Raw genomic sequence first — 14,465 nt, forward strand, 5'->3', positions numbered from 1 at the left:
CACATTTTCACCCCCCTATATTAATTACAGTAATGCCCAAAACTTTTGAAAATCCCACAATTAAATTTATTTTAATTTTTTTCTAATTCTAGAAATTCCTAAAATAACAAAATTAATTATCTTAATTTCTTATTTCCTTAAAATGTCATAATTTATTTTTATTTAATCACAATAAATTATTTTAATATTTCTTTTAAACCAAACAACCCCAAAATTAATTTAAATCACCATTAACAGGGCGTTACAAATCCTCCCCCCTTAAAAGAATTTTGTCCCCGAAATTCGTACCTGGCTAGGCAAACAACTGAGGGTAAAGTCGCCTCATGTCCTCCTCTAGCTCCCAAGTAGCCTCCTCAGGGGTATGTCGCTACCACTGGACCTTTACATAGGGAATCGTACGGTTGCGTAGCACTTTCTCTTTCCGATCCACAATGCTAGCAGGCAACTCGGTATATGACACATCATCTTGCACCACGAGCGGATGATAGTCAATAACATGCCCGGGATCTACCACGTACTTGCCAAGCATAGAAACATGAAAGACATCATGTACGTGGGTTAATTGAGGGGGTAAAGCTAACCGGTAAGCCAACGGTCCGACCCGTTCAAATATCTCAAACGGTCCCACATAGCGAGGACTCAACTTACCAGATACTCCAAAGCGTCGAACACCCCTCATCGGCATGACCCGAAGGAAAACATGATCACCCACATCAAACTCCAAATCTCGGCGTCGTTTGTCTGCGTAACTCTTCTGACTGTCCTGAGCTACCTTCATCCTAGCCCGAATCAACTGGATCTTCTCTGATGTCTACTCCACCAACTCCGGTCCAAGCAATGCTAGCTTCCCAATCTCAGTCTAACAAAGCGGTGATCTACATGGTCGCCCATACAACGCCTCAAATGGTGTCATTCCAATACTGGCTTGGAAGCTATTATTGTAGGCAAACTCCACTAGCAACAAATGATCATCCCAGCTCCCATAGAAATCCAAAACACAGGCGCGGAGCATATCTTCCAAAGTCCGTATGGTCCGCTTCGACTGCCCGTCAGTCTGAGGGTGGAAAGCTGTACTGAAAGTCAGTTGGGTCCCCATATGTAATATCCCAAGATTTGAAAATATTAATTTATTCGAGTATTTGGAGATTTAAGAAAAATATTTATTTATGTTATTTTGGAAATGGTTAACAATTATTAATTATTGCATTTGTGGTAATTATTGAGTGTTTAGTGTTTAAAGAAAATAATTATTTATTTGGGGATTATTTAAGAAAATAATAAAATAAATTAAATTAGTGGAGTTTCTGAAAATTGTGGGGCGAAAGTGAAATAATAAGGAATTGGGGTTTGGATGTGTGTGTAATTCACGGAAACTGTGGGGGTTCAAATGTGATTTGCGGAAGTGGTTTCGGTTCATAATAAAATTAATGGACCGCGTATAATAAGCAAAGGAAGCGGCCAGCCTAGCTGGTTGCGTGCGCGGGTGCAAAGGCAGCGGTCGTGGGATCGAAACCCCGTTGGTGCGCGCGCGCAGAAGGAGTTTTGGCTGATTTTTCAGCCAAAACCTTGCCCAAAACGACGTCGTTTTGGGCAAGGCGGTGGCAGCCATGTGCAGTTGCTGGGCGCACCACGTGGCGTGTTGTGGGCCGCCCAATTTGCCTTGTGTTAAAGCAGCATTTTTGCTGCGATTTTAAGGCCGATTTCGGCCAAATTCGAAGCAGAAACAGAGGGAAAAAAATGGAAGAAGAAGAAGCAGCATGCAGGGCCATTTTTGGGGGAGAAATCTCAGATTAAAAGAAGTTTAATCATGGTTTAATTATTCCGGTAAGTAAATAAATGTGTATAAATCATTTTGTATGGTTGAAATTTTATTTTAGGTCCAATATTATTAATTTTTGGAGTTTAATTTATTTTACAGCGTGTATTAATTTGGTGGTGTTTAAGCGTGGAAACGCTGTAATCAGCTTAAACGAGGCAAGCTTTCCTCTACCCCTGCGATTCTTATGCATTTTGTGAACCCCTCACCTTCCCTTAATTCGTTTCGGTTACGCGTATTAATTATATGAAATGAGTAGTTTATTAGTGTGATTTAATTTAAATTAAATATGAGACTCATTAGGATTATAATTACGGTGCGCCTACGTGGGATTTTAGATGGTTAAATTATTTATATTTCACGGTTAGATTTAATTAATGTGAGTCACGGGTTTATTAATCGCTATTAAATGTTTTACTTCGCAGCGGGAGTGCAAGAAATGTAAGAAACGGCCGTATAAAGGCAAGCTTCTAACCCTCTCCTCGTGTTCTTTAATTCCTGTTAGAGACTTCGTAGTTTCTCGTATTTTATCATCTCCCTTACTCTGATTCGGCGCCTAGCTTTATTTATTGAATTATTATTCAATTGCTTTAATTTAAATTAAATCCGGGACTTCTAGGTTTTATTTGTTGAGTGCCTACGGGGGTTTGTACCGCCCCCATTCCTTTCGGAATGATGCTGAACCCAGCTTGGGGACTAAGTTCCTAGACGTGCGGTTTATTTATGATTTTCTCGGATTTATTTATGGTTCGGTTAGAGCTATCGAGCAGTAGGGCAGGGGTTGGTTGTTGGTGACGTTGGGGTAGACTATTGTACGGCCCTGAAATGGACCGTCGGGTGGACACTCCTAGTCACTGGCCGTTGACCGGTGCCGGGCACTGCTGACTAGCTCTACCGGTATGTGATTTACTGCACGTTTAGATTTATTATATTGTTGTCCATGATTTGATATGCACATATGTACGGGTTGCATATTGGGATATTCATTTATTGAGTATGCTTGGACACAGACATGCTAGCTTAGTTAGGTTTCATCCAGCATGGGCATATGCATTGCGTGTGGTTTACTATGTGGGCGGAGCATGGCCTGATGCCTGGATGTATGGGCGCCGGTGTATCACGTTGATGCTCATTACGCCATTGCATTTTATAAGCATTGCATGGTTACTGGTGGTGATTGGTTCTCGGACGGGAGTACCATTCCGAGGGAGCCTCTGGCTCGGCTGTCGGGAGTACCGACATGGACGGGTGACGGGAATACCGACCCGGGATGGCGCATACAGATTTGCTGGAGGTATTTGTTACCGTCCAGGGAAACGATAGGTTGGTATGGGACTTGGGTGCCAGGTGTCTTATGTGGGGCCCAAGGACCGGTATATGCTTTTATTATACTATACTATTGTGTTGTAGCGTCTCATGACTTGTGTGTACCTGGGGGTTTATTCTGGGGAGAGATTTCTGATTTTGTGTAGCCTTCAGCCTTTCTTTTCTCTTATGCTTGCTGAGTCTCTCGACTCATTTTGCTTTCCATCATTCCAAGTAGTGGCAGCGTGGCCATGACAAGGGAGTCAGCTTTTAGCTGCAGAGTCGGTATGGTGTACAGGCAGTCCCGTCAATCCCTATCAACTCTAATGTCTGAGTAGGGTTTACTCTATCATTTCTGACTGTGCCAAGTCATACCTCGTGTCTCGTGTGTGTCGGCACAGGAGTCTGTATTTTTTTTTATCTTGTGACCGTTGTGTTAGCGGGGTACCCGTAGTGCATGCATGTGTTTAGCTTTGCTTCCGCTGTTCTTAATTTTGTGTATGCATGCCGGGGTCGTCTTTGTCTCGTGTTTCATTATTTTTCCCCTTCCATAGGTGCTCCCGTTCGGATAGTCCGGGCGGCTGGGATATCCTGGCGGGGGTGCTTACACCATAGCACTCTGCAATGCCTCCCAAAATCATGAGGTAAATCGAGGATCCCTGTCTGACAAAATACTAGCTGGGACTCCGTGCAGTCTCACCACCTCATTAATGTATAACGTGGCCAGCCGATGAATAGGATAGGTTTTCTTAACAGGTAGAAAATGCGCTAATTTAGTCAACCAGTCGATAATCACCCATATCAAATCGTACCCCCGGCTAGATCGCGGCAATCCCGAGACGAAATCCATAGCTATATGCTCATATTTCCACTCCGGCATAGATAAAGGTCGTAACAATCCCGCAGGCCTCTGATGCTCAGCTTTGACTTGCTGGCACACTAAACATTGTGATACAAATTCTGCCACGCTCCTCTTCATGTCGCTCCACCAATATTGACGCCGTAAGCCCTGATACATCTTCGTCGCCCCAATGTGGATAGTATAGGGAGAATGATGAGCTTCCTCTAGGATCCTCTGCCTGATATCACTATCACTAGGCACACAAATCTGCCCACGAAACAGTAACAAGCCATCGTCCCTCTGGCTGTACCCCAATGGACCAAATCTCTTCATATCAGCCATGATCCCGCCAAGCTCCACATCCTGTCGCTGTCGATCGCGAATCTGATCCTCAAGATCCGAATGGATACTCATGGCAGCACAATAGAGTGTAGGGTTGTCTGATGCAACTAAGATAGTAAGATCACTTATCTGCTCCAATAAGAACCACTCCTGCACCATCATAGCTACAGCTGATGCTCTACGGTGGCTCAACACATCTGCAACTACATTAGCTTTACTTGGGTGATAGAAGATCTCGTAATCGTAATCTTTAAGCAGCTCAATCCAACGGCATTGTCTCATTTTGAGTTCCCTCTGTGAGAAGAGGTACTTAAGACTCTTGTGATCAGTGTAAATCTGGACTCTCTCACCATAAAGATAATGCCTCCAAATCTTCAAGGCAAACACTACGGCCGCTAACTCCAGATCATGCGTAAGGTAATTCTCTTCGTGCCTCTTCAACTGTCTGGATGCATAAGCATTCACTCAGCCGTCCTGCATCAAAACACATCCCAACCCTGCATACGAGGCATCACTATATACAGTAAATAACTCACCACACCTGGGTATCGTCAGTACTGGCGCCGAAGTCAAACGCCCCTTCAACTCCTGGAAAGACCTCTCACAAGACTCGTCCCAAATAAATCTGACGCCTTTCCTCGTCAACTTCGTCATGGGTGATGCAAGCTGTGCAAAGCCTTCTATGAATCGTTGATAATATTCGACAAAGCCAAGAAAACTCCAAATCTCCGTTACTATAACTGGTCTCGGCCAATCCATCACGGCTCTGGTTTTCTCTGGGTCTACTGAGATACCCTCACCTGAGACCACATGTCCCAAGAATACCACTCGGGTCTGCCAAAATTCACATTTAGAAAACTTGGCATACAACTGCTCCTCTTTGAGCTTCTGCAGAACCACGCTCAGATGCGCCTCGTGTATCTTAGGGCTCAGTGAGTAAATTAGGATGTCGTCAATAAAAACTATGACAAAAGAATCCAAATATTCCTTGAATACCCTATTCATCAGATCCATGAATACTGCAGGTGCATTGGTCAGCCCAAATGGCATAACCACAAACTCGTAATGGTCGTAACGTGTACGAAATGCGATCTTCGCAATATCCTCATCTCTAACTCGCACCTAATGATAACCTGACCGCAAATCTATCTTGGAAAACACCAATGCACCACGCAACTGATCCAATAAATCATCCACATGGGGTAGGGGGTACTTATTTTTAATTGTTACCTGATTAAGCTGTCGATAGTCGATACACAGCGGCATAGACCCATCCTTCTTGGGCACAAATAATACCGGAGCCCCCCATAGCGATGTGCTCGGTTGAATAAACCCTCTCTCCAAAAGGTCTTACAACTGCACCTTGAGTTCTTTCAATTCATTAGCAGTCATACGGTAAGGAGTCTTGAAAATAGGCTACGTACCTAGCATCAGATCGACTGCAAAATCAATCTCTCGATGCGGTGGTAGTCCCGGCAACTCATCTGGGAACACATCTGGAAAATCTCGCACCACAGGATAGGTAGCCAACTCCTTCTTCTCCCCAGCTATCACGGTCACAAATGCAAAATAGGCCTCACACCCACGTCGTATAAGCCTCTCGACGTGCATAACCGATATCATCGGCGTAGTCACCACTGGCTTCACACCCCAGTATATAACAACTGGCCTCCTCGGGTGCTCAAATGAAATCACCTTCCGTCAACAATCAACTCGAGCATAGTGCCGTGAGAGCCAATCCATACCCAACAATAAATCAAAATCCTGGATCGCCAAAACAATAAGATCCCTTGAAAATACCTGGTCGTGAATCCCTATCTCGCAATCCCTAACCATCTCACTCCCCAACAATACCGTCCCTCCCGGTGTCGAAACAGACAAATCATATGGTAAGGGGGTACACGGGATCAGGATCTTATGCAACAAATGGGATGCTATGAAAGAGTGGGTAGAACCTGTATCAAATAAGGCACGTACATCGTGGCCATGAAGAGAAAGTATACCTTGCACCGTGTCACTGCCCTCAGCTGCCTCGGCAGCTGTCACTGCAAACGCCTTCCCCTACATCTGTACCCTCTCTGTGGGCCCTGGGCGATGGGCTGCTGGTAGGGGTAGTGGTGCTCCTGGACCCTGTGCCCTAGGTGTAAACTGTCTCTGAGCTGGTCTGGGCCCTACACCTCCAGTCCGTGGCCCTCCAATCTGTCCTGGCTGGGTACATACGTTCGCTCGATGGCCCTATCCACAACGAAAGCAAATGACATCCTACCCTGTGGTCGGTGTAGCTGGTGGGGCCGGTGTAGCTGGTCTAGGCCTCTGTGGACAATCTCTCTTCCAATGACCCGGCTGACCACAGCGATAACACACATCCCGACGTACATCCCGGCACTGACCCTAGTGTCTCTACTCGCACTGCCGGCACTGTGGAAGCCCAAAACTCTTACTACCCGCATCCCACTTTCTCTTCTTACTGCTACTCCCTGCACCCTTCATGACTAACTGATCTAATCGAGCCTCCAATTGGTCCCTCTCCACTGCGTGGGCCTGCTGAACAGTTGTAGGGAAGTCGGGTGCCTCGATACCAGCCATAGCGTGACGAATCTCTGGTCGCAATCCCCTCTGAAACTTACTAACTCTGCGAGACTCAGGGGTCACTAACTCTGGAGCATATCGAGATAACGCCATAAAATCAGTCTCGTATTGTGTAACTGTTTTGCTCTCCTGCTGTAAGTCAACAAACTCGAACACCTTCTGCTCTTTGACCCAAGCCGGTACATAAGTCTCATTGAACGCCACGACAAACTGTGCCCATGTTGGGCCCCCATCACCATATCGCTGTCTGGTGGTCTCCCACCATTGCTTGACGTCTCCTCGCAATAGGAAAGTCCCCAGTCGAACCCTATGGGCCTCTGCGCAGCCTATAGATCGCAAATGCTTCTCCACAGCCAGTAGCCAATCCTCGGCCTCTATCATATCGGCGCCTCCACTAAACTCTAGTGGATGTAGGGCCATAAAATCTTTAAGTAATGCGGCACTAGAACTGTCTCCTACTCTCGGAGTACATGAATGTGACGCCTGGGCCGTAGCGGTCTTACCATCATGACTGCGCTCCTGACGTAACTGAGATGCCGCTAGTACATCTACGACCCGTAGAAGACCTGCCAATGTCTCCTGCATGTCCGGAGGCCCTGGCTGTCTCTCATCTCCTGTATCTGTCGCCTGTACCTCAGGAGTAGGAATAAGATGCCCTCTACCTCGCATCGGCGGTCTACCACGACCTCGTCCATGGCATGCGTCCATGAAACCTACATAACCAAAATTAATTAGAACACATTTCGAAATTAAGGACACGAACTAATACTCTATCTCGACCTAACAGCCTTGGTGTACAGTTACTTGTCCCCCAAACTGACTTAATGACGCTCTGATACCAACATTGTAAGCACCCCTGCCCGGATATCCCAACCACCCAGTCTATCCGAACGAAAGCGCTTACGTAGAGGAAAGAGAGATAGACATAAGACAAAAATACCCTGGCATGCATGCATACGAAAAATACAACAACGGAAGCAAAACAATATACATGCACGCCCACAAGTACCCTGCTGGAACAGCAGACAAGGAGTATATACAAATATACAGACACCTGTGCTAACAATAAAAGATACAAGAAACAACCGGGCACAGTAAAAAATAATAGTCAAAACTCCTAACAAAACATCAGAGAAAACGGGGGCAGCTAACTGTACACCCTACCGACAAGGCTGGCTGCTAGGTGGCGCAGTTCTCGCCCTCGACTTTTGTTTTACCCTTACCTGGAATGATGGAAAACAAGGTGAGTCGCAAGACTCAGCAAGTTTATATGAAAAGAAAGGCTGTAAATGAAACAGAAGAGGAGATCACCCCAAATATAAACCCACATGTACACACAAGCCATGTGACGCAACAATGCAACAGTGCCGCATAATAAAAACATATACCTGTCCATGGGGCCCACATAAAACACCTGGCACCCAAGTCCCATACCAGCTTGCTGTTGCCCTGAAAGGCAACAAATATCTCCAACAAACCTGTGCACACTGTCCCGGGGCGATACTCCCATCACCCGTATCCCTGCCGGTACTCCCGACAACAAAGCCATAGGCTCCCTCGGAACGGTACTCCCGTCCGAGAACTAAATACCACCAGTAACCATGCAATGCATATAAAATGCAATGGCGTAATGAGTATCAACGTGATACAAAGCACCCATACATCCAGGCATCAGGCTATGCTCCGCCCATATAGTAAATCACACGCAATGCATGTGCCCGTGCTGGATGCAACCTGACCAATCTAGAATGTTCGTGATCAAGTATAACCAAATCATAATAATCCCAACATGTAGCCCGTACCCATATACATTCCAAACCATGCAACAAGAATAAAACATAACCAGACATGCTATAATCACATAACGGCAGAACTAGTCAGCAGTGCTTCGCACCGGTCAGCAGTTCGTGACTAAGAGAGACCAGCTGACGGCCTAAGATAGACCGTACAACAGTCATACCGTCACCGAGCAGCCGATCCTTGCCCCCACTGCACAACCACTCTAGCAAATAAATAACCAAAAATCCATAATAATACCTGAACAGCTATGAACCTAGCTCTGGGTGAGTACGACATCATTTCCATAGGCTTGGGGGTGGCACAAACCCCTTTAAGCAACCAACGAATAAAACCCTCGAGATCAGTTTAATAAATTAAATTTTAAAACACACTGTTTTAAATTCCATAACTTATTAACAGCTGAAGTCAACGAAGGGAGGTCAAATAAATTGACATCGAAATAATCGACAATGAGGGTATAAAGAACTTGCCTTTCCGAAGATAACCTTAGGCTCGATTTGACCAAACGCAGTCAAAATTATACAAACTGCAATATCCCAATTATTTGACAAAATTAATAAAATTGGGCTCTAATTAAAACTTCGACCGCAGAAAATATTAATTACTATCTTGTTTACATACCTGGATAATTAATTCACTGATTAAACTTGATTTAATCCTGATTTGAAGCCCAAAATCTCTCAATTTCACAACACGAGCTCGCTGTTATTTTCTGAAATTTTTCTTACTGTTCGAATGTGAAATTGGATGCTGAAATCGAGTGAAAAAATGGCCTTAAATTGGCCAAAAGAAGTGGTCAGAACGCGGCCACGTGGCAGCGCTGGGGCGGCCTCCACCTTCAACCCAAAACGATGTCGTTTTGGAACGCTTGGCTGATTAAAAATCAGCCCTCGCACAAGCAGGCCCCCCTGCGATTCGATCCCGCGACCGCCTCGCACACACGCACGCCTGCGCCCACACACACCTTCAACCTATATATAACTTCAGTTATATTTAAAGTGAATTTCCGGCCTTTCCGCAATTCGCACCAGCCACCCCTAACTTCCATAAATCACACTTTCACCCCCTATATTAATTACAGTAATGCCCAAAACTTCTGAAAATCCCACAATTAAATTTATTTTATTTTTTTTCTAATTTCAGAAATTCTTAAAATAACAAAATTAATTATCTTAATTTTTTATTTCCTTAAAATATCATAATTTATTTTTATTTAATTATAATAAATTATTTTAATATTTCTTTTAAATCAAATAACTCCAAAATTAATTTAAATCATCATTAACGAGGCATTACAAGTAAAAATATTGGGGCATATGCAACTACCACTAGATTAGATGGCGGGTGTGGCACAATCAATGCGTTGAGTGTGCCATCAATTGAGAGTCCCCCACCCAATATATGTTACATGGATGGTGCATTGCATGTATAGAAGAATTATAGAACAATCTATTACCTTTGTTTTGAGAATCTTTCATCTCTTTGGACTTTAATTCCTTCCACTCTTTGAGTGATAAAAGGTTTTGATTTGTCCTATTTGGTGGATCAAAATAGGCGGTGGAAGTGATTGATTTGGTTAAGAATGATTGTTTTGGCCCTTTTTATTTGTGTCATTGTTCATAAATAAATGTTCATCATCATTATTATTGATAAATGTTATATTTTGTATTTGGTACAAGTTTTTTAATGTTTAAATAATCTACAATATCTATCTAGTTAGATTTACTCTAACATTGTCTTGGACCTATTTGGCCAAATTGAAAATTAATGTGCCATGTGGCAAAATATAGCAAATAATCACATTAATATTAAGATACATAAGATAACAAATATAATCAATTTGTTTATAAAATTATGACTTAAAAATTCACACATTTCAATTATAAAACACTAATTTATTTATACACTAACTTTTAACACTTACATAATCATAGATACTTTTTTAAGAAATTAATAACATTTATTCATAAATTATTAAATAATTTTCAAAAATTATAAGTGTTTTTATTTTTTTTAAATTTTAAACATTTTTACATAATAAAAAGTGTATTTTTAAAAAATTATAAACACTTTTTATGAAATGTAGTTGATAATTTATAATGAAGTCTTATTAATTATTAAAAAAATAATTATAATTTTATAAGTATCAAAAATGAATGTATAAATATTAACCTTACGGTTATAAGAATACATCTTTAGAAGTAAGGTACACTACAAAATGTTGGGTTAAATTAATTTGCTTTGAACAATTCAATTTTGATGAGGCAACGTTGGGTTTTAACACAAAGGCCGACGGCCCTAAACTAGAATTGGCCCATCACTTTGAAGCTAAGTAAAATTAGCAAATACTTTCTCCGGTAATGTGAAGGGTTTTTTTTCCCAGGATTTTCTTTGATGCGTTAAGATACATTTAATGTATTTTTTATGGTATTTAAATATTTTTATTATATTTAAAAATATTCTATTAATTAATAAGAATATTTAAATCTTAAAAACTAAATATATTAAATAAACTCTAAGGAGTATTATTCACACATTCATCGATAAAATCTCATTAAAAAATAAGTTAATTTTTTTTGAAAAATAGTTAGTTTTAAATAATTTATATTCTTGTATACAAAAATTAATCTATAAAAATACCATTTTATTTTCTCTGAGTTGATCTTATTTTTTTATTAAAAAAATCAATATTTTAGATTCAAGAGATAATATTAAAAAATTAAAAAGCCGGTTAAGCCACCGCCACCGCCCCCGCCCTTAGTTTTATCTTGCCTATGCTTCTACTCTTTCACAAAAAGCAGTAACTTCCACCCAATGGATAGCCATTGCAATAGCGTGGAAGGTTCAAAATTAATAATTACAATAACTGAGTTTTGGCATTTCTTTTTACCTGAATTTTTGGGATTATTGAATTTTATTGTCAACTTTATAAATGAATTCAAAATAAATCATTGTGAGAAGTTCAAAATTAATCGGCGGGTCTAGCTCAACCATATGCGCATGGTGCCACGGATCCTGGTTATTGATGTCCGCTGTTTGGCTGCCACCCGGGGCATCAGTTTTCTTTCTGTCCTTATCAGGTTCGAGACCCCGGGTTTCGAGGTTGTTGTGGTAACATTGTCGGGCTTTCTTTTGGTCAGAGCGGATGACCCCAACCTTGGTGTTAGATACCAGGAACTTCATGGATAGATGAGAGATCAATACTACCACGTCCAAAGCGTTGAGATATGGTCAGCCTAAAAGCACGTTGTATGGCGCCTGGCAATCCACCACCTGGTATTGAATAGTGATGGTCTTGACCAGCGGGGTCATCCCAAATGTGGTTGGCAGATCTACGTAACCTTTAACCTCTACCTGCTCTCATGAGAAGCCGATCAAGCTTTCATTAAAGGGTCCCCACTTTCGTTTGGGAATGCCCATTCTTCTTAGGGTAGATAGGCATAATAGGTCGGCTGAGCTGCCTTTGTCTACCAAAACCTTTTTTTATCAAAAAATCTACAACGACAACCGAAATTACTACTGGGTCGTCAGGGTGCAGATTCATTCCTTTGAGATCTTTATCTGTGAAGTAGATTGCAGGGTGTCAGGCCATTCTTCTCGTTTTCTTCTTAGTGTCATCTATTGTCATGATTGTGTGAGGGTATTGACTTCGTGCCAAGCTCGACACTCCATTGGTAAAACCTTCAACGATGGTGTTGATAGCCTTGGCTATTCGACTGACTGGGGATGGATCAATATAGGAAATTGTGCGGGTGTTTAGCTGGTAGTGGTTGTCATTTGACCTTTGGGTATAGGTGTTTCCAGCTCTTACCATGGTGTGGTCGCTGGGAAAGTGGTTTGAAATGCTTTTAGTGAGTTTATAGGGTAGACAAGTTTTATCGGACCCCATGGTGGGCGCCAGATGTTCCTTCCTGACCAAAAGAGGGCAATTGGAAGCGGGGCACAGGCTCCGACTATGGGTCCATCCTAAGGGCGGCTGGCACCTGTAAGCACTCCAACGATCTAGTAAGTAAAAGAGTAAAATGGGACAATATATCAGTAGGTCAGTGATGAGAACATACCTTGACTCTGAAGAGAGCTGATTGATATAAAAAGAAGATATGTCTTCCTGCATGCATGAGACGTGTGCTTGCAGGTGATGGGACTGGGTATTCGGCACCTGTGGAGGTTCCCATGTAGGTGGCTACAAGACCCTCATTAATGTGGATGAAATCCATCATTAATGAGGATGGGATCTGAGACGGCCGCATGGATACCCAACGAGAGTCGCAATGATGTCATGGCAGGCTGGCACTGAGCCAAAACTGAATCTGAAGGAAAGATTAGATTAGGCCGAGATGGGTCTGAGGAGAGGGCCGAGATTGGACCTGAGGAGGGGGGCCGAGATTGGACCAGAGGAGAGGGCCAAGATTTGGCTTGGACGGTCCATAACGCAATTAATATAAAAGGTAAATTAATTTGTATATTTTTTAAAAAAAATTAGCCATAACACACCTAAACTTTGTCCATTTAAAAAAGTGTCGTGGCTAATTTTAAAAAAAATCAAATATTGATTGGGAGAATTTTAATTTCAGTTAGTGTTTAACCCAAATAGACAAAATTAAGAGGATATATGGTCAATTTATCTAGAATTCCAACAAAAGTTGCTATAAGAAAAGTAAATGAATGACAACAAGCATTTAATAAAAGCGACAAACAAAATAACCAAAAAATAAAACTTGATAGGATATTTTTAGATATGAAAAAAATATCACCATAATAATTGATGAATTATAATTTATTTAGTTAAACCCATTTAGTTGTAGTTGTTGCTGCTATACTTATATTGCTACATACACGATCATCTATACGTGCATTTTCAAGAATCCGATGACATTCAAATCTTTGAGTAATTGGGAGATAAAAATTGGTCTTGACTAAGTAGATAAGTTAGAATATTTATACATTAAGCTCGTGAAAAGAATAATATTATTTTAGATATATTTGTCATGAGTTTTTTAATATCTAAATAATTTACAATATCTATCTAGTTAGACTTAGTCTAACATTGTCTTGGACCTATTTGTCCAAATTGAAAATTAATGTGCCACGTGGTAATATATAGCAAATAATCACATTAATATTAAGATATATAAAATAACAAATATAATCAAATTGTTTATAAAATTATGACTTAAAAATTCACACATTTGAATTGTAAAACACTAAAGTTGCGTTTGTGTTTTTAATTTTTAGTTTTGAATTTTAAATTTATTTTTAATTTTCTATTTTAATAGTCCATTTTTAAAAAACTGAAGACTTCCTTTTGTCATTTTAAAAAATTATTTCTTAAAATAGAAAATTAAAAAATAAGTTTACTTTTATAATATTTTATTCAATAAATTTGATTGTTAAATGATGAAATTAACTCTTTTAAATAAAATTTTACTATTAAAATAAAATAATAAATTGCTGACATTTCAGTGATAATTTATATTAAATATTTTTCTGTAAATATATGATGGTTGGCGTCTTTTAGCCAAACTTTAGGGATACGTAAAATCTACCACGTATGTAATAACCCAAAATTAATAAAAGTGTAAATTAAATCTACCTAGATTAAATTTAGTTAATTATTTAATGTGATATCATTTCTGTACTTGTGTGCATGTGCGTGGAGGTTTAAGAATGGCCAGTGGCCATGTTTTTCAAAGAAGAGCAGAGGAGCAGAGAGTGAGAGACAGAGATCAGAGGGAGCCAAGAGTGAGCAGGGAGTGAGAAGGCTCGGCTAAG

The 14,465-nt window shown here is 41.0% G+C and overlaps 1 protein-coding gene across 1 annotated transcript; it reads right to left on the reverse strand.

The window, feature by feature from the left end:
• Positions 1–6,704: 6,704 nt before the first annotated feature.
• LOC127791653 (uncharacterized) lies at positions 6,705–7,562 on the reverse strand. Its single transcript, XM_052321630.1, has one exon. It carries the CDS (start codon positions 7,560–7,562, stop codon positions 6,705–6,707), a length of 858 nt encoding a protein of 285 aa, XP_052177590.1.
• Positions 7,563–14,465: the final 6,903 nt, after the last annotated feature.

Source organism: Diospyros lotus, chromosome 15, assembly GCF_014633365.1.
Source record: "Diospyros lotus cultivar Yz01 chromosome 15, ASM1463336v1, whole genome shotgun sequence".
NCBI lineage: Eukaryota > Viridiplantae > Streptophyta > Magnoliopsida > Ericales > Ebenaceae > Diospyros > Diospyros lotus.

Excerpts from the sequence above, each read along its gene's own strand:
- LOC127791653 (XM_052321630.1), bottom strand. The coding sequence starts at position 7,562 with ATGCGAGGTAGAGGGCATCTTATTCCTACTCCTGAGGTACAGGCGACA.